The following is a 20,174-nucleotide window of genomic DNA, read 5'->3' as shown; positions in this document are numbered from 1 at the left end:
TCATGATTCAACTCCTGAGTGGAAGGCTGCTGTATTCAGCTGCACCCAATCTTTTTCAACATGCTTATGGAGGGTGTGCGTGGGGAAGGGTAGGGAATGAAGAGCTGTGGTTGGGATCCCACTGTGCAAAGAATTCACCAACACATGCTGACTGTATTAACCAGCTGGGTTCCTGTAAAGAGCTGCTGTACACAAATTTTGCTTGCAGTCTGTTTTTGAACATCTGCTGAGAAGATACTCTAGTGCTATTTTTTCCACACACAAAAAAAGAAAATTGAAAAAGAATCTTCAAATTAAAGATGGATTCTGGGAATAGCCTAATTTGACATGCTGCTTGCATAAGACTTCCCTTTCAAAGTTAGAGCTTTTCCATCAGATGAGGAAAGAAAAACAAAGTTTCCACAATTCAAGAAAAATGCCAGCTTCTGTTTCATATTGCAAACAGAGTCATTAAGTAAAAGTGTGAAATCCAAGTATCAAGCTCCAAACGGATAACAGACTATGTTTAGCCACAGAAGGAACTGCAGATCAGAAAATAATTTGACTGCTTTGAGACAGTAAGCCAGGGAACTTTGTTAGCTTTGAACATTTTAACTTGTATGGGAGAGTGGGGCTTAACCACAGTCTGAGCAAGCTGAGATAGCAGAACTGAAGTTATGTCGTACTCAGTGTAATGACATTTCATGCTAAGTTTAAAAGAATATTAATTACAAACCTCTTTGACCTAAGCACTTCTTTTTGATGTTCTGTCAATATTCTTGGTTTTGTTTCTGGAGGAATGAACACAAAATCTACAGATTTCTCTTCTTCCAGAAGGATCTCACTTTTAGCCTTCGAAGATGAAAATTCTAGTTTTAACTACAGAAAGGAAAAACGTGGATTAGAAACAAGACAACGCTTTCCTGACCCAGGTACAGCTATCCTAAATAGAAAAGTTTTCAGGTAACCACAGTTCTTTCAGCATATTAATTGACACAAATCCTTCAGTAGGTGCTGATTTTTCTTTACCAGCCTTTTCTTTTTTCTTCCAACACTACTGCCTATGAGAGTTTCTGCAACCCCTTCCTCTGTGCTCTTCTGTAAGGTTCTGCACTTCCTTTAGCATCTCAAAATTCAAAATCTGTAACACATGGGGGTACCTCAATATTTATAAAGACTAGTATTTGCTGTTTCTTAGTAGTTTCTTAAGAATATGATACTGTGGCTCCCACTGAAAGAACAGCTTGATATCACTGAAGGATGACAAACACATTAAAAATTTGCACTGCACCGCCCTGGTTGGGCAACTGAAGTACCAGCATCTGTACTTGCCATCTCCACACTCAAAGGACAGAAACCCACCAGTACCCCTCCTTGTTCTCAGGCAGATTTACCCTTTTCAACAGCTCCCAACTGCAGCTTTAGGAGGGACCGCAGGAGCTGTGACTGTCTGAACATGATTCCTGCCACCTTCATCTACCACAAGCTGGTTGCTAAGCACATGGGTAAGCAGAACATCTCAATGATGGTGTAACAGCACAAACTATTAATTACTTTACCAAAAAAGTCTCAAAACTCAAGTTCCAGATCCAAGAAAAGTAACAGCTATAAACTTGCCAGCCTCCTCCTTCTAACAGAGATGTCCTACCCTTTGCTTCCTAATCCAAGTGACAGATTGGCAGACCCATCGAGCAGCCTTCCACAATTCCCACATAAAAACTCAGCCATCTGTAAACTTAGTTATTAGAGAATTTGAACAGAAAAAAAAATAAGTGCACTGTACAGCTAAGATTAAAAAAATCTCATACAACTCATTAGTTTTACCTCAGCATTCACACCACGATGTTCAGCTGCAGAATATAACAGACCTGATTGTCACACTTATTTGTGAACACCTTACCTTTGCAGGTGTTACTTGCACATTACTGGGCTTGTCTTTGAGTTCATTTGTCTGAGCCAATATGGAGTCTCGTTTTCGACCCAGATTCACTTCCATCCCACTCATCTTTGCATCCCACTGTGAATTTTCCGTCTAATCAAGGAAAAATAAAGTCAATATGTTGTATGAAGAAACTCCAAGCTCACAAATCCACCCTGAAATATATTCATTTCTACAACTACACACACTCCCTTTTTCATGTAAACTATGTAGAGGAGGACACTGGAAAAATTCATTATTTTGAACAAGTTCAGAGAACCCCAAGTTTTAAAATGCATAAACTGTTAACAGCCAGCTCAGTCTCGTGACGGTGTTTATCCAGCACAGTTCATCATTCCAGACGTGAAGTTAATTGTAAGACAATCACACTGAAAATCAAAATTGACCTCTGCACTCCCAGGAAGTTACCCACTAGGTGAAGTGGGGAATTCATTCACAACGAAGGCACCCACTAGGTACAAAGTACTTACCTCATCAGAGAACGGTGCACTATGTTCTTCAGCTATCTCAATGCTTTCAAAGCCAGGCAGCAGGAGTGGAATTTTCTGTTTGGCTTGGCTTAACACAGATCTGCTCAACACAAAAATTTAGACTTATGAGGGTAGAAGTATGCAATGAGACCAGCAGACACCCCAGTTCTCACAAGAGGCAGAACATAAACAGTGACCAGAACAATGCTAATTCACTTATACCTAACCTGACATCTCTTATTTGAAGCGTTACAGTCAAGTAAACCTCTATACAGATTTCTAGGCTTATTCCTTGATTTCTAGGTTTATTCCTTGAACATTCTTCCAAGCTTTCTAGAAAAAAACAACATGTATATCTCACCCTGCATAACTGAACAGCATACTAGCCATGTTTTCCCTTCCACAGCTACGTACTTCACTAGGTCTAGCTCGTACAGTCAGGGAGAGGACCTGCTTTAAGCTGCACTGCCCTTATTTATATTTTGCTCCAGTCCAAGCCACACACAATATACAAAAAAACATTTCTTACTTTAATTCTTCAGGGTATGTCAAGGATGCAGCCTTAGCAAATGTTGCGTTCCAGAAGTGGGCACACTGTTTGCGGATCTGTTTGCTCTTATGCTGAAACATTACACAGAGCAAAGGAGAAAGCTGCTCTAGCAGTTCGCTGTCGTAAGAGCCAGTGCAGTGAGACTGCAAACACTGAATTATCTCTGCCAGGAGTTTTTCAAGCTGAGGGAAGGAAGAAGTATTTAGTTTTAGTATTTCATTTGCTATTTAAAAGTTCTGTTTTGTTTTTGTTTAAAAACACACAAAACCCAGATAATATTACAGACTGAACACCACAGAAGCCTCACTAATACCTACGCTTACTTGTCTTAGTTACTTTTTTTTTTTTTAGTTTAAAACAGTTAAATCTCTACCTTCACTACAATATTGTTCAGAACACAGAATGAACAGCAAGAACTCTACAATGCCATATATTTTCCCACCCCACGGCTGTTTCTCCAGCAAATTTACCTTGTTGTTAAGATTACTGTATGCTTTAGGTACGTCAGCAAGCCTGCCAAAACAAACAAAAAGAGTTATGAAATGTTTTGCTCTCATCTATCCTAAGAATTAAACACACACAAGCACCGCACACTAGGTTTGCTACACAACAATGAAATTATGTTGCACAATGTAAATTACCTTACACAAGTTACCCCAGTATCTAGCCACTATAAAATGAAGTACTGTTACTAAATATCATCACAGTATTGAAATTCAATGGCAGCTGGAAGCCAAACAATGTAGTCTTACAGAAATGTCTCTTTGGCATGAACGTAATGGCAACATTGGAAATATTAAGCCTTCAGAAGTGCTGAAGGTTCTGTTCCATGTATAAATACCTAGTTTTTGTTTTTATTTCTAAAAAACTTACAAATGGAGACTGCCACTCACAAGCATGGTTTTGGAATCCCCCAAAAGGTTCTTGCATCAGCAAGAACCGAGGACCACCATGTGTGCTGACTGCTGCCATGAGCCACTAGGGCCACCTCTGGCAGCCCCCCTTAGCTCTGGCACCACCATGCATTCAAGTGCCAGCAGCTCAGTTCACACACAACAGTTGTAGAAGGACAACTTGAGTGATGATCTTACAGATCCATTCTTTCTGCAGTGCTTGTGTGCACCACAAGAGTAGCACGCACCAGCTAGGCTGAATCTACAGCAAAGTGGCTGGTGCCTTTAAAGCTGAGGCTCCAGAGAAGCTGAACATTCTTAGTGTCCTAGGGTCAGTGCTTTGAATAACCCTGAGCTATGTTTAAGCACAGAGTGATGTACAGTACACAAGATTTCATTAATATGCAGCAATACAATGAATCCAAATACTCACTTTGTTTTTTCAAAGAACACCGCCAGTGGTTTTGAAAAAATTGCAAACATCATCCCAATCACTGAAGGCAATGAAACATGGCTGATGATGTTGGTAAGAATAGCAATAATTGAAGGACCAACAGAGACCAATGCTTCTGAACAGGTTTCGTTGGAACTGAACGTATGGAAAGAGTTTATTAACATCACCAGGAGCTTAAATAGAGAAGAAAGCTTTCCAAGGGGCTCCCTTTTCTTCTTAGACCAGTCTGTAGGTGTCTGTGGAGCTAACATTAAAAACAAAAAAAGAGAAAATAGAAAATATTTTTATATATAACATGCATTACAACACAGTGCATAGGAACTATACTATACTAATAGTTTAAAACCAGACCTAACACAGGACATACATTTTTTAATACATAACTTTATCATACCACTACAGATACGGATCCTATTCCTCCCATTTTATTCATGGTTGGTCACACAAATCACTGTTTTTAAGCATCTTTCATGCCTACTGGCCAGAGATGTAAACCAACCTAGAAGTGTTAGCTGATAGGTGTAAATTCTGGAACAGGTGAGGGGAGAGAAGGGGAAGTATCAAGTCTCATTCAAAACTAAAGCTTTCATCACATTTTTTCTCATTAGCATTTCCCATTAAAGCACTTCATTCTTTCAGCAGTCCAACAAAATGGCTTGCTACCAAACAAATTCAGCTGGGACAGAGAAGTTATAAAAATACTGAGTTTTACACTGAATTAAGTTATTTTGGCAATCAGTTCTGCAGTTCTAAATAGAAGCAGGGAACAAAGACTATTTTGCATACAAAGATCTTTTGTATTACAAACGTATACTATTATAATGCAAAGCAGCTTCACAAGCAGTAGCCTTTTCACTGTTACACTAACAGCTTAACATCAATTTCAGACAGGTACTTAATACATATTTAGACTACAGAGTGATCAGGCATTACTGCTTCAGATTATGTTTGCACAAAGCAGAAGCAGATTTCATCTATAAATTATAGCTGAAATATCAAATGCAACTCCAGACAGAGCTGTGTCCTACAAGGAACGTAGCCTTCATGGTGACATGAATTTCAAGTGTTCTCTGCCAAGTTCCCCAGTAACTTCTCAGCTGCTCAAAAAATCAGAATAGCTCTAGTACTTAAATATGCATGGATGATGTTTTCAGCTCATTTTTAAGAATGTTTGTCAGTCCCTTCAATGCTTTGCTAATACAAGTAACATACATTGACTATTGATAGCCTACAGTCATCACTTCTGCATCTGCAGCAACTCCTACTTCCAACCAAACCTGAAAGAGAGAGACAGAAAACCCCAATACTCAAGATGTTTTCTTACATCTATTTTTTGGCTGATATTTAATACCATAGGGTGCGAAGTTGACGCAGTCAACCATAACTGATATAATATGGGTGAGACCATCCATCATTGAAGACACCTGAGGAAAAAAACACAAGTCATCAGCAAAGCCCAGAACTGTGATGACAGAAAACTGTGCTGGCCATTCAGAACTGCAGTGCAAAACAACTTTTATATTTAAAAGCAGGGATGAAGTTTTTGTGCATGGTCAGGTGAGACTAAATCAAGTTTACAAGCAAGCTGAAGATTCAGTCTTTTCACTCTTAACAAATGACACAAGAATATATGCATAAATTAAGGAAGCAAAACAGTAACAGACAGCAGTGAGGTGGTGTTAGATTTAAGAACGTACAGCAAAATGTTAGCATTTAATGTACAAGGTACTAACAACCTAGCATAACACATTACCACATCCCAGTGTGTGCTTAAATTTAGTAACTGTACTAAATCTGATTTTCAGAAAAGCCACTGTAGGCACAACAACAAGATTTTAACAGAATTACATTAAGGGAAGCACAATGAGTTGTTGCTACACACTGAGATCCATGTAAAGCATTGTTTCAATTCATCACAAACTCTAAATAATTAAAACATTGCTATTAAAAGGGCCAAAAAAGTTTGTATCAATTCGACTTCTATACTTAAGTTCTACGTACAAGTCTGTTTTTGAAAACTGAAGTTTATCAGAATACAGCCACATCAAGAAGTTACAATGACATAACCCTCCAAATCAAGTTATGCCCTCTAAATGCCACACTGCTACTCTATCCTTCCTAATCATAACACTTCTCTGGTGCTACTTGTTAATTCAACCTGAAGATCCTTCATGTAAGAATTCCAGCTGGCCAAATTATATTTACCATGATGTTGATGACATTCACCAAAACAATATTACTTACATATTTAGAAGACAAACCAAAGACTGCTTAACTCATTTTAATATTCAAGCATTATACTACTTTCATTCATTTCTTTCCATCCATTTCTAGTTCAATTCCAACTCCCATTAATACAAAGAATGTTGTTATAGCTCTAAGTCTTACCCCAAACACTTTCAATTATAGAAAACACTACACTGAAGTTTACAATAGGCTCTCACACATGTATCTAACTGAAAATGCCTGCTAAAATATTTATATAGTTCAATGTCACAGGTTTATACTCACTACTGGAGTTTCACCTTCTAGCCCAGATATTATTTTGGCACAAAGTTCTTCACAGCACAGGTTTTCTTCTGCAGTTGCAACTAAAGCAGCACAGCGAGCAAATGCTCTGTACAGGTCTGACCAAGTGCGCAGCAAGGATTTCATGGTTGGCTTTAACAACAGAAAGAAAAAGTTTGATTATTAGTGTCTGTGGACAGAGATAAAATTTAAATTGTATTCTGTCAAAGACTATACAACTCAGGAATTCTAGCCTCAAAGCAGCAGTCTTAATACATACATGTATTGTAAAAGAAATGCTACTCTGAGATCACTAGATAGTACTTAGTTTTATAAAACCCACATTGTTTCTAATCAGCATGAGGTACCAACTGTTACCTGTGGAAATTCCTGAACAGGCAAGATAAGGGCTACTGGTAGCAGCAGTGCACTATAAACAGCACTGAAGTTGTGTTCCAGTGCATCACCCTGATTTACTTCGTTAGTCTGCAATGATAAAAAAGCAATTTATTTCTTAAGCAAATGCTAGGTTCAAATGCATTTAGAACAATCTTATCTATCATCTGTTTTGTACGTAAAATTTGCACTAGCTGAATTGCCAACGGTGTTTTGAATTTAGTTATTCCCCCATTCTATAAGAGTTCACATTGATCCTACTATTTAAACAGATAAAAAGCTTTGTTTAATTCCAGAATAACCCCTTAATTTGAAGGATTAAAAAGAAGTGCTTTTTCTAAGCTTACTTCAGTTGCAGTGATGCTAATACCCAGAATATCTAAAGCAAACTATTTTTAATGTTTTTACATCTCATGACTGTGAGATTAGTTAAATCAATGGACTTCTAGTAAGCCATCCGCAGAACCTGTTGAATATTACAGTGTCACTGCAAATGTTCATGGTAATGCTGCACACATTGCAGTCTCATAAATGCCATCAAGGCTTATATAATTTTACCATCAAGACATGCAATTTCTAAAAATACATTAAGATAGAAGATCAGCACAGAACGTGTGTTTTCTGGTAAAGAGAACCAAAGTAACCATACCCGATTAATCCATTCGGTTAGCGGGTTAACAACAATACTCCACATTCTCCAAAGATGTTCCTTGTTTTCCACCAGCTTTGCATTCTTCTTAATAATACATAACACAGATTCACTGAAAGCCAGTGGAGATGTAGGCCCAGATAAAACATAACCCACCAGAGTTTCCAGGATTACGAAGAACCTAGGGAAGAGAAATTCAATAGGTAAAACACATTTCAGCTGAAGTTCAGACAAAAATTAAGAAGTCTTAAACTGCGGGGAATTTATTTAATTAAAACAAAATAAAAACCAAGAAACACATACCTCTCATCTGTTACACACCGTTCCAAGAGGTTATCATGGAAAGGCAGCTGAATTAAGAACAAAGCTGGCGTTCCCTTGCAAGAGAAATTTCAGATGTCAAAGCAATATATATGCTAAACAAATAAAACAATTGCCTCACTTAAACATGTACGTATCTTCAATTTTTAACCGTAAGCCAGAAGTTTACAAGTTGCCAGAAATCGTCAATTCTAACATTTCAAAATAAAAAGAGGCAAAAGCTATAAGAATTCTGCTAGATGCTGTACTTTCCAGCAATTACACTATAGCTGAAGCAAAAAACCACCATCACATGAGTTTTATAGTACTTAATCACTATTTCCTTGACACCATAAGGTGGGTGTGCATAATGCAAGCATTACATGTTATGATGTCTGAAACATGATAGAGCATGATGTGATTGGCTTTCTTCAGTTTCACAGCATAACATCTTTTGGACAACCTCTGTTAAAGATCTATTATTTCATTCTTGCTGATGTTAAAGCATTTAGAAAAATGCATGTAGTACCTGCCAATTAAAGCTCGAATCACTTTAATTAAAGTTTGACTACATTAACTAAGTCAGGAAAAAAAACTCCAAATCCAAACTCAGGAAAGGAGTTGAGATAAACTTACAGAGTTGAGCTCTAAGTTTTGGTAGACAAAACTTTATGCTATTCACTTGAGGCATGCACGTAACCTTGTTACACTTAAATTTTCTCATAACAACAACAACAAAAGAAATCTAACGTCGTCTTTTCTCAAAGGTGGTAGTGTTTTTTTGGTTGTTTTTCAGATTGCTGTTACCCACTTGCCCCTTCCAACGCAGTACACAGAACTCAGTACAGCTACGGCTCACTAGGACCAGAGTAGAACAGAGTAGTTTTCAATAGTACTGACTACCATCACCTTTTCGTAGCAGACAATAGCTTCAAACATTTTAAAAAAAAACATTTGTGCTTACATGATATCCTAATGCCTTTAAGCATAAAGAAAGCTCTGGAAAGAAGTCACTTACATTCAGAAGATCCATATCAGCAACCTGATAAGCTGGTGATCCTAATACTTTGGGAGGTAATTCCTTAACAGTAATATCAATGAGAGACTAAAAGGAAAAAGAAGAAAACAGTGTAATTCTTTTTTTTTTTTTTCCTTGTGATAGCAGTATTTTAATGTAAAAACAAATGCAAGCACAACTGTAGCAACTGCTTCCCTTTGAAACAGAAGGTTCTGAGAATTATATACTCAATAAGATCAATCCTGCTAATAAATCTGAAAAACGCCTAAGAAACCCTTAAGCAACATTATGGCATATCATTAGAATTACACAGTTCATACCAAACACTGGTTCTCAAGACACCAGTCTGGTCAATTAGGTGCAAAAGACTGCCACCAAACAGAATTTACATATTCAAGAAGAAATTAGGTTTAAAAACAAACACACACCCTACAAACCCACTCAACTTACCAGTATTTTCTGCACAGGAAGAGAATTCGATCTAACAGTGTTTTTTAAGGCCTGGAGTAACATAGTCAGTACTTCTGACCCCTGTTTTTCCTTCTTATTACCTAGAATAAAGTAAATTTAGTTACAGCAGAACAAATTAATGTGCAGTGACCATTACTTACATCTTAAATACAAGGACTGTAAGATCCTAAGAAGTTCTGTATACTTATAAACATTATCAAGTACTTTATCAAATTGGATACCAAGTACCTCTGAAGAGCAGTGTAACTGAAACCGATAGGTTTAAACAGAAAAACTAAATTTACCAAGTAAAATAGAACACCTTCCTGTTAACATTCATCATACTAAAAAAAAGCTGTGAAATTTTGCAAGCGTTCAAGTAACACGTCATTTCTATTATGCTTTTCAGTTAGATCATTCAATATAAAAAACTATTATTTAAATATTTTTTAATATTTTGTATAATATTTCAGAGTTTTTCTTAATACCAAAGACTTGGCATGGGATTCTTTTTGGAAATTGAAAGATTTCTTCAGTCATAAAAGCAGTTCAGGTGTTTGTGTCTTATTGCTAAAAGACACACAGCTGCACCCATATGCTATTGGTGTCTTCCCTGACAAGCTTGAATGGATTGATTCGGTATGATTTTGTATTGTTGGCACATGGATTACAGAGATCAATTCCAAAAAACTGTTGGTGATGCCTAAAAACAGGTTTTACTACCAATGAAGCAAACATTTCTTAAAGTCTACTAAAGAAGACAATCACTAATGGGTAAGCTATGACAAAAAAAAAAAAAAGGTTACCTGATTCAATAGCTGTTTTTACGTATCCATTTATGTCCTTCCATATACTATTCAGCATAGAATCTACAAGATAAAAATATTTCCATTCACTTTGCAATAAAGACATTAAACAAACAATATTTAAACACAAGCTGTGTTAACAGACATTGACATGAGCAGAAACTGGCATAAGCTTTTGGACCAAGTCAGGTAAGTTCTATTTAAATAGCGCAGACAGAAGTATTACAGAAAGCAGCTATTTTTTTCCCCCTTATGTTTTCCTCCCCCAAAATTATTTTTCAGGAAAAAAAAAACAAAGAGTTTTCCCACTAAATTCTTACCAGGAACTTCTTTTCCAATTGCAATAAATCCATCCTGAACGGCATTTATAAGTGTGGTGGCATGCTTACAAAAAAAAGATGAGCTGCTGATGAGTGGGTGCTGGAGAGGCTCTAGGAGAAGAACAAAGCCTGTTTTGTAAATCAGCTATTTTTTCAGTCTGTTTTTAAATTAAGTCTTAAAAAGAAATCAGGAATGTGTATACTTACAGTATTTCACAGAATTAAAAACAATTTCCAATATTAAAGATGACCACTAGCAGTTTTAAATATTTAAAGCATTTCACGCTACTGGACACCTTTATATCCAACAAAACCTGGAACATAATAGTACTTGGAAAAATGTAACTCACATACCTAAACTAAGTACAAGTTTATTTTGCTTCGCAAAATCCAAAACTTCTGGTCCCATCAGGAAGTGAAGCAGCATTTCAATTCCCAGAAGCTGAATAGAAGGAATCACCACCACTCCTGCAGTACTAGAATTCAAGTTCATTCTTGGTGTGGCTGGACTTGCAAATGGATAAGAACCTGAGTGTTCGGAGTAAAAAAGAAAAGTTGAAAAAGTTACCTCATGTATCACCTGTAGTAAGAAGAAAAATCCAACAAACGAGAACCCCCACAGCAAATGTGAGAAGAGCAAGTCATATCATAGTGGTGGCTAAAAGGAACCTCTTATCAGTCAGACATTACGTACTTGACAGGGTTTAACATCACAGTTTTAATCATGTATTTTGAAAGCATGTGTCTTCCAAGGACTTCAGTCTCAGATGCCAAACTTTATTTTGGCAACAAAAGTTGCCATGGAAGTTGCGGCAACAGAACAAGTTACATGCTACACTATAAACACATTGAGGACATCTGGACAATGAACCTGAGGCTTTTAACTGCAACATTCTAGAATTATATGAGAACATCAGGCTTTCCATGCAGGGGAGAGGCAGTTCCGTACCTCAGCACCTGGATCTAACACTCAAGTTAATGTGATTTCACACGTACTTACAGCATTATGAGCAGTGTTATGATCACTACAGTAATATTCAGACAGAACCTAAAAATGCTACAGAGCTGAGACTAGTATACATAGAGCATATAACACAAAAAACTTAAGTTTCAAGTCAAAGCTCCATTGCAAAAGTGAACACAAACCTAGACATTAAAGATGGGCCCTCAGCAGTTGGATTATCATGATTTTGTAGCTTGAGATACTGACTACAGTCTCAGCTTAACCAATGTAAACCACCACCTAAGTTTCCTACATGTTCATCTGAGAAGCTACTGTTCTCAATAATAAGACAAATTAAAAACCATAAATACGTTACACAAAACACCTTGGCTCCTGCATCTAAAACACAGGTGGAAACAGGCTTGCATTTTAATACCTGATTTCTGTGCAGAGTTTGCCAAACCTAGATTCTGGTTTGTTGGTGCACGCAAGGGAGTTCCTGGCAATGCAGCAGAAGAATCTAGACTTAGAGTACTCTGGATTAACGGTACACAAACCTGCAAAAATACCAAATCTCAATAAAAGTAACACAAACAAGCCATAAGTCACAAAGAATCACACAATTTAAATATCACATAGGCTGTACTGCTATTCACAGCATCAATTTTTCAGAGCTTCTTGGGTCCTTATAATGTTATTTCCAAGGCACTGTATAAAACATATATTGAAGAACAAACATGAAACAGCTTGATAAAAATTCATGTTGGAAGTGATCCAACTGTACCTCGCTTAAAGTTGCATTTTTTTCTTTACTGCCATCCTGAAGTTTCATTTAACAAAATTCAGAAGCCAGAAACTTTTTGCTCATTTTGATTACAATGTGAGTAGTAATGAAACAACTGAAATATTTTTCTCCATGATATTAAGGAATATTTTTAAAAGGACAAAACAATCCTTAAATAACTTGCTCATGTTTATTATTACCATGCACTGAGCGGAAATGTTCACTAAGATACTCAAATTATAGGCAGACAGACTCTCACGTCTTTTGAAACTTGAAAAAGATCGCGCACACAGCCCTAAATGTTCCTAAATGCTCCTATATAACATACACATGAACAAAAAGCATGTTTGGTTCCTAAAGACAGTTTTATACTAATAACAAACTAGAGAAGGACAAAGTAGGTACACAAAAGCTATGGTAACGGAGTTCAGCTTTGCACAGTGAACACCAGCTAAATGATTACACTACAGCTATTTTCAGTGGTATTACCTGTTCAAAGTTTGCAGGCAGCTGAGGTCCCAGCCTCATGAGCAAATACCACCAGACCTCCAGTTTCGTCAGTGCTAAAGCCTCTGTTCTCACATGGATTGAGCTCAGGGGCTGCATTAACAATTTCAGCCTTTTAGCACTGCACAATATATCTTGAAGAAAAACAAAAAAAGCATTTTTAATCAACGTAATTAAATAATTTGATTGCAAAATAACAAAAAGGGAACTTTTTAAACCATTAGCTTTCTTCTTACTGTGTTTTACCTTAAAATACAGTAATGCTTTGCAGAACTACAATACCACACTAATCTTTCAGACTATTTAAATTGCTTTAAATGGTGTCTGGAATGACCCTGGAAATAGAAGGCATTTCTTCCTGATACCAGAAAGGAAGTGAAATCTACTGCATACCAACATAAACACAAGAAAATCCATTCTGCTTGCTATTTTAAAGAGTAACATCTCCCACAGCAAAATAAAACCCAAACACTTAACGTACCTGTGTATCAACAACAAAATGAGAATGAATGACCTTAAATATGGCATACCAAGGCCACAAATGATCATTTGCCACTGAAGCAGAAATGGCATAGCATGTTTGGACAGAAGTTTGCTCAAGCCTAAGTGCTTAAAGGGAAAAAAACTTTTAGCCAGCTCAGCAGCAGCAGAACCTGTCCACCAGTGATTTATAAGAAACTGCTGACAGACTGCTTTTGCAGCATGCAGTCCTTGTTAGCCATGATAAAGCATGCAACACGTACGCTAACAATGCCAGTGATTTCATCTAGAAAAAAAAATATCTTTGTTAATTATCTATGGAAAACAGTGATTAGAAGTGACCACATGGCAAACAATTCAGAATTGCAACTTAACTGAAATTCAGCTAAACTAAGAAATGTCCGCATTTAGCTTCCTCTTCAGGACAGAAAGTACAATCAAGGTAGGTATTTTGGGTGTTGTGATATATATGTACTGGACTTGTTCCGGTCTCTTTTGTACCCTTTAAACAGATTTTGAAGTACATGTTTTACATCTTCAGAATCTTGATGCATGGCTCTCCCCCCAGTTAATCCATACAGTCCTAAATACTATACACAGAACAAAGTTTTTTCTCCATTTGATTGCTGACTGTTTGGCTCAACTAAAGTGTTACAAAAAAGGCTTCTAATTTTATCCATTCTCCTAGTAGCAAAACTAAGACAGAACTACTGGTCAAGTTACATCACTTTCCCTTATGTCTATACACACAGTATATATTACTATGTATACACCACATATATACTGTGTATATACAGTGGCACATACCATAGTTTTCACCAGGGTAAGAAAGAGAAACAATCTATACTCTTCCAGTTATAAAAAGTGGCAATACTCAAAGCAATTCAGGTTAACTTTTTTAAATCTACCTGGATTTAAAGCAAAATTATCTATTAGACTCTTCCATGCAATGAAGGCTATTTTCTTTACTACCGGTGAGCCACTACGAAATCCAAGTTCCTCCAGCTGCAGCAATGAGTTGATGAAACTGCCACTACGATGCAGAGTCTGCAAATACAGAAGTTCAAAGTTACAATTAATTAAGCTGTCAAGAACTTAGTTATTAACCTTCAGATAAGTAAAATGACTGTTTTTCTGCTTACCTTTCCAAGTAATTTGACAAACAGCGGCCATAATTTTAAGACGTAAGTCTCATTTTTTGTAGAAAACAGCTTTTGAAGTTCTGAGATTAATTTCTGCCGGCAAAAAGAAAAATAATTTATACAAGGAATACATTCAAGATATTGTAAAAATTATGTAATCAAATCAATGATAACTGGAAAGACACATGCAGTCTGGAAATAACTTATTTCTAGATCAGAAAGATAAAGTTTTGTACCATGTAGCATTCCCTGGTGAGTCAGTCAAACACTGCTACTATTTGATTACCTTCTTTGCTGAAATGAATAGCTGGTATCAATTATTTCTGCTGATAATGTCAACCAACAAAATCAATTTCCTTCACTACCCGTAGCCTCTCCAACTCTCAAGTCACACTGATATTATTAGTGGCAAATTCTACTTCAGCCAAAGGATTTACTTCTTTTGGTTGTTGGTGGTGGCTTGTTTGCTTTTAAAGTTTATTTTTACAATGAGAATGGTTCAGCACTGGAACAAGCTGCCCAGAAAGGTTGTAGGATTTCCTTCCTTCAATATATTCACAGTTCAAATGGTAAAGACCTTGAGCAACTAAGCTTAGCTTTGAAGCTAGCCCCATCTTCTGTAGGAGGTAAAGCTGGAAGATGCCATACCAAGTTCTGCTATAGACCCTATTTCTGTCACCAAATTCTCTTCAAGAAACAAAAGTATGATACCACGAATTAATGCTGTAACGACAGGTATCTAAAGAATATTTAAAAAGAAGCTTTCCTTATCAATAATGCTTGCCAGAAACATTAAGATTTTTTTTTTTTTTTTTACAGTGGTCCTATGTTTAACCTTGCTGTTGTATTATTTTTTTGTCGCAATTGCTGCCATCATGAGGTTGCTCTGAACACTTAGTGGCAGCAAAAAGCTACTACTTAGACTATAAAAAACATCAAAACAAAAACCCTGATCACTACTCCTGCTGTATCTAGAAAAAAAGCACATTTCTACTTACTGTGGTCATTAGGTGTTCAGTGACAGCTGCCACCTCCTGCTGTTTCTGCAGCAGCAGGGGCATGCCCATCTCCAGTGCAGTGGCACCTCGGAGCTGCACTTTATGAGCTGAATGGACGACCAGAGGAATGATCAGCTTCGCCCACCTCACAGCCTCTTCTCCCATCTGGGTCGGAGTTTGCTCCATTAAGCTGAATTGAAAAAACAAATACAAGCATTGATCATCTCTAGCAGGCAGCATACTCCTCACACACTCAGACAGTCTTAGTATCATTGATAAGTGCTCTAATTCGACTCTGGATTTAGAGGAAGCCATTCTGAACAATTTTAGAACATCCCATTTCAATGGTTTACTTAACTGCAATGCTGACAGGTTATTTCAACCTCCCCAAAAGCAGAACAAACTGACATTTACAGCTGTCCTGTATATGCCATCAGTATTTTTTTTTAAGCATATGAGCTGAACTGAGAGTCAATAAAAAACAGTGCACATACCGTATAACAACATTCAGTGCTTCATATTCAACGATCATAGACTGGACTTCTCCTTTAGTAAGTATTGTTTCCAGTGTAGAAATAATATTGGACACCTGAGGAAACACAAGAACATCCAAGTGAACGTTGCACTTAAATACAAATATTTCTCCCTGAGCAGCTGGAAACATGAGATTCTGTTTCCCAGGCTATGAAAAAGTTAAGAAACTTACCTCCTTTTTAACAATTTCAGAAGGAAACGTCTGCTTAGAAATCACCCAAAGTGCTCGAGTGCGAGTGTTTTTGTCTGGAGTTTTCACAGCAATGCTGTTTACCGTTGAAAGCAAGTCGTGTACTTCAGTTGCTGAAAGCAGAATGCATAGAAGTCAAACTCTCACCCGGCTTCTTAGCAAGCCTCAGGTCATTTTGCTCATATAACATTACAAAAGCAACGAGATCCATTCAACTAGACTGCAATTTAACGTCTTGAACATTTCTTTTTGGTAATTTTTGGAAGTTTCTCATGAAATTTTATCAAAAAAATCAAAACATATTAATACATATAGATACTATTGACGTAGCTTATATGTGGTATCACGAGAAGCCAGAAAACCCAAAATATTTGGGTTTATGTAGCAAGAGTTTGGTGGCAGGGGCACACAGGGGTGGCCTCCGTGAGCAGAGCCCAGCAGCTGTCCCACATTAGATAAGGGCCAGCTCCAAAAACAACCTGCCACTGGCCAGAGCTGAGACAATCAGCAGCACGGGTTGGCCATCAGGGAGAGCACATTTAAGAACAGGAAAAAAAAAAAACAAAACCTGCTGTGCAACAGCAACTGGGAGAGAGAAGTGAGAAACAGAGACCAAGGTCAGTGAAGGGGGGCAGGAGGTGCTCCAGACAAGCAGCAGCAGTTCCCCTGCGGCCCATGGAGAGCCCCCGCAGGAGCAGGGGGTCTGGGGGAAGCTGCCACCCGTGCTGGAGCAGTTTGCTCCTGGGGGATGGACCCCGTGGTAACTAAATTGGACCCAGGCAATAAATTACATGGATCTCCCTACACTGAGTCTGTTTTGCCCATGATGTTAATTGGTGAGAGATCTTCCCGTCCTTATCTCAACTGTTGAGACCTTTCCATCATATTTTCACCCCCTTTTCCTTTGAGGAGAGGAAGTGGTTGAGCTTAGCTCCCCAGCCAGGTAAAACCACCACAACCAAAAGATAATTTTACCTAAAAAGGAGCAGAGCTAAAGACTGAATATTCAACTATTTACAACTCCTGAGCCTTCACCTTCATTTAAGAGTACTTTGTAAAAAGTCAGTTTTCCTGCTATATTGACATATATAAATTCATGTTAAGGTCTATAAAAGCCTTCACCATTAAAGAGGAAAAGCAAGAACTGAGCTAACTTGAGCTTTCTGTCCCACCTTCCTAACTCCACCTATTTTCAGGACCTGACCTTATCTAGCAAGTTTGACTGCAGTTTATTAAGTGGTTTAAAAAAAAAAAAGAAAAAAAAAAAAGCTAAAGGGGAAAGGAAAGGGACCACACAGACACTGCTACAGATGCTTCATTTCCTCAAGAAATCAGATTACAGTTTAAGTAATAAAAGACAAGAAACACTGGAAAATATAAACAGAAAAACCGAGAAAAAGCGTTGTGTAAAAATGCTCTCTGACCATCCACATGTGACTAGTTTAGCCTTCACCTTCCACCACTACACAACCTGTCCACACGCACACTGACAGGTGACACTGAGCTGCTTCTGACCATGCCACTGCAACTAGATATGCCTGACCCCATAACAGTACTTCCTGAGGACCAGCCAGCTTGAACATCAGCTCTCCTGGATTAACAAAATCCACTGTTTTTACCTTGAGGAATAAGCCTCAAGTTTTCAGCACCAAAACCTGCTGTTACAGGGATTTAGCATCTTCCAGGAACGCAGGCTGTAAGGTTTTGGAGTACTTTAAATGTCGTGCTGTTAAACATCTCAAGTTAAGCTATTTTAATGTACCAAACAGGAATTACCAGGTAAACACTGGAAAACACTGAAAAGCACTACCAGGCAGGCCCGCATTCTACAGAGAAAAAAAATGTTCTTCATTATTTTTCCACTTGGGTGGTTTTTGATTACAGATTCCAGAGAACAATTACAGAACCTAACTGCTACCAAAGCATGCAACCAAACTATGAGTTATTACGCCAGTATTAGTGGAATAGCATGAAAAAAACTTTTTTTTTTTTTTTTTGCACAAGATGGAACTAGTGATCTGATCACACTGATCTAGAGACAAAACTATTATAACCACTTGGGAACAGTTTTGTTACATATATCACTTTTTGTTAAATATACCACTTTGGGAACATCTGCCAAAATTGTCTTATATGCTAACAAGGAAATAAAGGAAGGACTATGGTACAGAGATACACATAACCAACAACCACACTGAAGTTTGTTTGCTTACCTGGTAACTCAGACGTGATCTTTGAATTAAAAACGCAGAATCCTAAGGCCTGTAACGCTGCATTACTCAGCTCTGAATTTGTGCTAGAAATGTGTGCCTGGAAAAAAGTTACACGCATGTAAAAATCTCAGCTTATAAAATAAATGTAAAGTATTAACTGTCTTAATACCAACACCTGCTGAATGAAGAGACCTGTCAAAATGAATGCTTGATGGAAAATATAGCCATGTAGGAAAGCCTTCCTGTTTATACACACTCCAGATCTTTAAAACAATTTGAAGTTCTGAAGACATTTTTGTTCTCTGTAATTAGACATCTTTACTGAAGAATGTGCTACACATCAGCAGCTCTTCACTTCCTTGCTTTTCCCTGTGCTATCACTTGACTTGATTCTAAAACACATGAAAAAAATGGACAGTCTTTACAGTAATCTTCCCAAAAAAATGGCATTTAGTATACACACATAGCATTTTTTCTCAAATATTTGATTTGAATGCATAACACCTGCCTGAATCCCTGTCCCTAAGTTTCTTTTTCCCCTGTAGTAATTTTTAATAACATTGAAGAAGTGTTTCACAAACAAACCCTTAATACTATGTTACTAGCTGGAATTCATAATTACATGAACGCATGTTCAAGTCTTAGTCTGGCCTTGACCATCTGATCATATCTTTGATCTGGAAAAGACGTACCTTAAACACTTTGCAAAGTTGAGGGAAGTGTCTTCTAACATCAGCAGTGAATTCTTTGCCTTCCTCACCAGTCAAGCGACTTTACGGAGCAGAAGGGAAAACAAGGAACATTCACCCATTAAACTTGTTATCATCTATGTAACTTTGAAGCTATTATAGCGCACGCTTTATTAGTGAGTTTAAAAACAGGGGTTAGGTGTCCTGGTTTCGGCTAGGAGGGAGTTAGACCAGGACATCAGGGCACTATTTCACTCCTTGGGAAGTTAAAACAGAAGATGGTGAAGTACAGAAGAGGCAGCCAGCACGTGTTGCTTGACATACCAATAAAACAGCGTGTTATGAAGTATGTTTATGCTGGTATATCGGGAAAATTGAAGTGATTAACAACGGGTTTTGTGCTTATGGGATGTGGAAGACATTATGGCATTTAACTTTAATATTTTAATGGATAATACATGAACTCCGTGCGACTACTGGAAGTTGGACGAACTTCACCGAGCACGTGAGCCGCGCACACACCCCTCAGGGGCTGCTCCAGGGGCAGGCTCCGCGTTGAGGGGAGCCCCGATCCGCACCAGCAGAGCCGCCCCTGCCCCACACACCACTAAGAACCAGTCCCACCCAGCTCAGAGCACACCCCTGAAGCATGCCGGCCCGGAACACACCACCAGACCTGCCTGCACAGCCGTTAGCCGTTAAAATCACCTCAGACCAGCACCGCCTGGAGCCTGACGAGGCTGCCCCCCACCCACCCCGGTCCCCTCGCCCACCTGACGATGGCGAGGTGCGCGTCCGTCAGCTCTCCCGGCGGGGCAGCCGGGTCCTCCAGCGTCTCCAGCAGCGGCTGAAGGCCGGCGGCGGCGCTCATGGTGCGGCGGGCCGGGGGCCGGGCCTCCTGAGGCGCGGCGAGCGGCGGCGGCCCCGAGCCCCCCACCCCGAGCCCCCCGCCCGCGGCCGCG

The 20,174-nt window shown here is 38.4% G+C and overlaps 1 protein-coding gene across 2 annotated transcripts in view; it reads right to left on the bottom strand.

Moving 5' to 3' along the window:
- RIF1 (replication timing regulatory factor 1) overlaps window positions 1-20,174 on the bottom strand; it is a 29,279-nt gene extending 9,105 nt beyond the window's left edge. For both annotated transcript variants that reach the window (XM_084523900.1, XM_084523901.1), the window contains exons 1-26: window positions 19,986-20,174; window positions 19,216-19,294; window positions 18,524-18,620; window positions 16,293-16,423; window positions 16,081-16,175; window positions 15,587-15,776; window positions 14,589-14,681; window positions 14,355-14,493; window positions 12,949-13,100; window positions 12,112-12,232; window positions 11,087-11,260; window positions 10,733-10,843; window positions 10,413-10,475; window positions 9,607-9,707; window positions 9,157-9,243; window positions 8,142-8,215; window positions 7,839-8,019; window positions 7,172-7,279; window positions 6,797-6,946; window positions 5,610-5,709; window positions 4,265-4,529; window positions 3,409-3,451; window positions 2,918-3,120; window positions 2,389-2,488; window positions 1,880-2,011; window positions 716-858 (exon numbers count right to left, since the gene is read on the bottom strand). In XM_084523900.1, the coding sequence (XP_084380026.1) occupies window positions 716-858; window positions 1,880-2,011; window positions 2,389-2,488; window positions 2,918-3,120; window positions 3,409-3,451; window positions 4,265-4,529; window positions 5,610-5,709; window positions 6,797-6,946; window positions 7,172-7,279; window positions 7,839-8,019; window positions 8,142-8,215; window positions 9,157-9,243; window positions 9,607-9,707; window positions 10,413-10,475; window positions 10,733-10,843; window positions 11,087-11,260; window positions 12,112-12,232; window positions 12,949-13,100; window positions 14,355-14,493; window positions 14,589-14,681; window positions 15,587-15,776; window positions 16,081-16,175; window positions 16,293-16,423; window positions 18,524-18,620; window positions 19,216-19,294; window positions 19,986-20,083 (3,230 nt within the window). In that variant the 5' untranslated portion in view covers window positions 20,084-20,174. The remainder of the gene's footprint in view (window positions 1-715; window positions 859-1,879; window positions 2,012-2,388; window positions 2,489-2,917; window positions 3,121-3,408; window positions 3,452-4,264; window positions 4,530-5,609; window positions 5,710-6,796; window positions 6,947-7,171; window positions 7,280-7,838; window positions 8,020-8,141; window positions 8,216-9,156; window positions 9,244-9,606; window positions 9,708-10,412; window positions 10,476-10,732; window positions 10,844-11,086; window positions 11,261-12,111; window positions 12,233-12,948; window positions 13,101-14,354; window positions 14,494-14,588; window positions 14,682-15,586; window positions 15,777-16,080; window positions 16,176-16,292; window positions 16,424-18,523; window positions 18,621-19,215; window positions 19,295-19,985) is intronic.

Source organism: Aythya ferina (genome assembly GCF_964211825.1).
Source record: "Aythya ferina genome assembly, chromosome: 6".
In the NCBI taxonomy this organism is placed as follows: Eukaryota; Metazoa; Chordata; class Aves; order Anseriformes; family Anatidae; genus Aythya; species Aythya ferina.
Note: the sequence above shows the minus strand (reverse complement) of the source record. Positions and strands in the feature narration are given on the sequence as shown.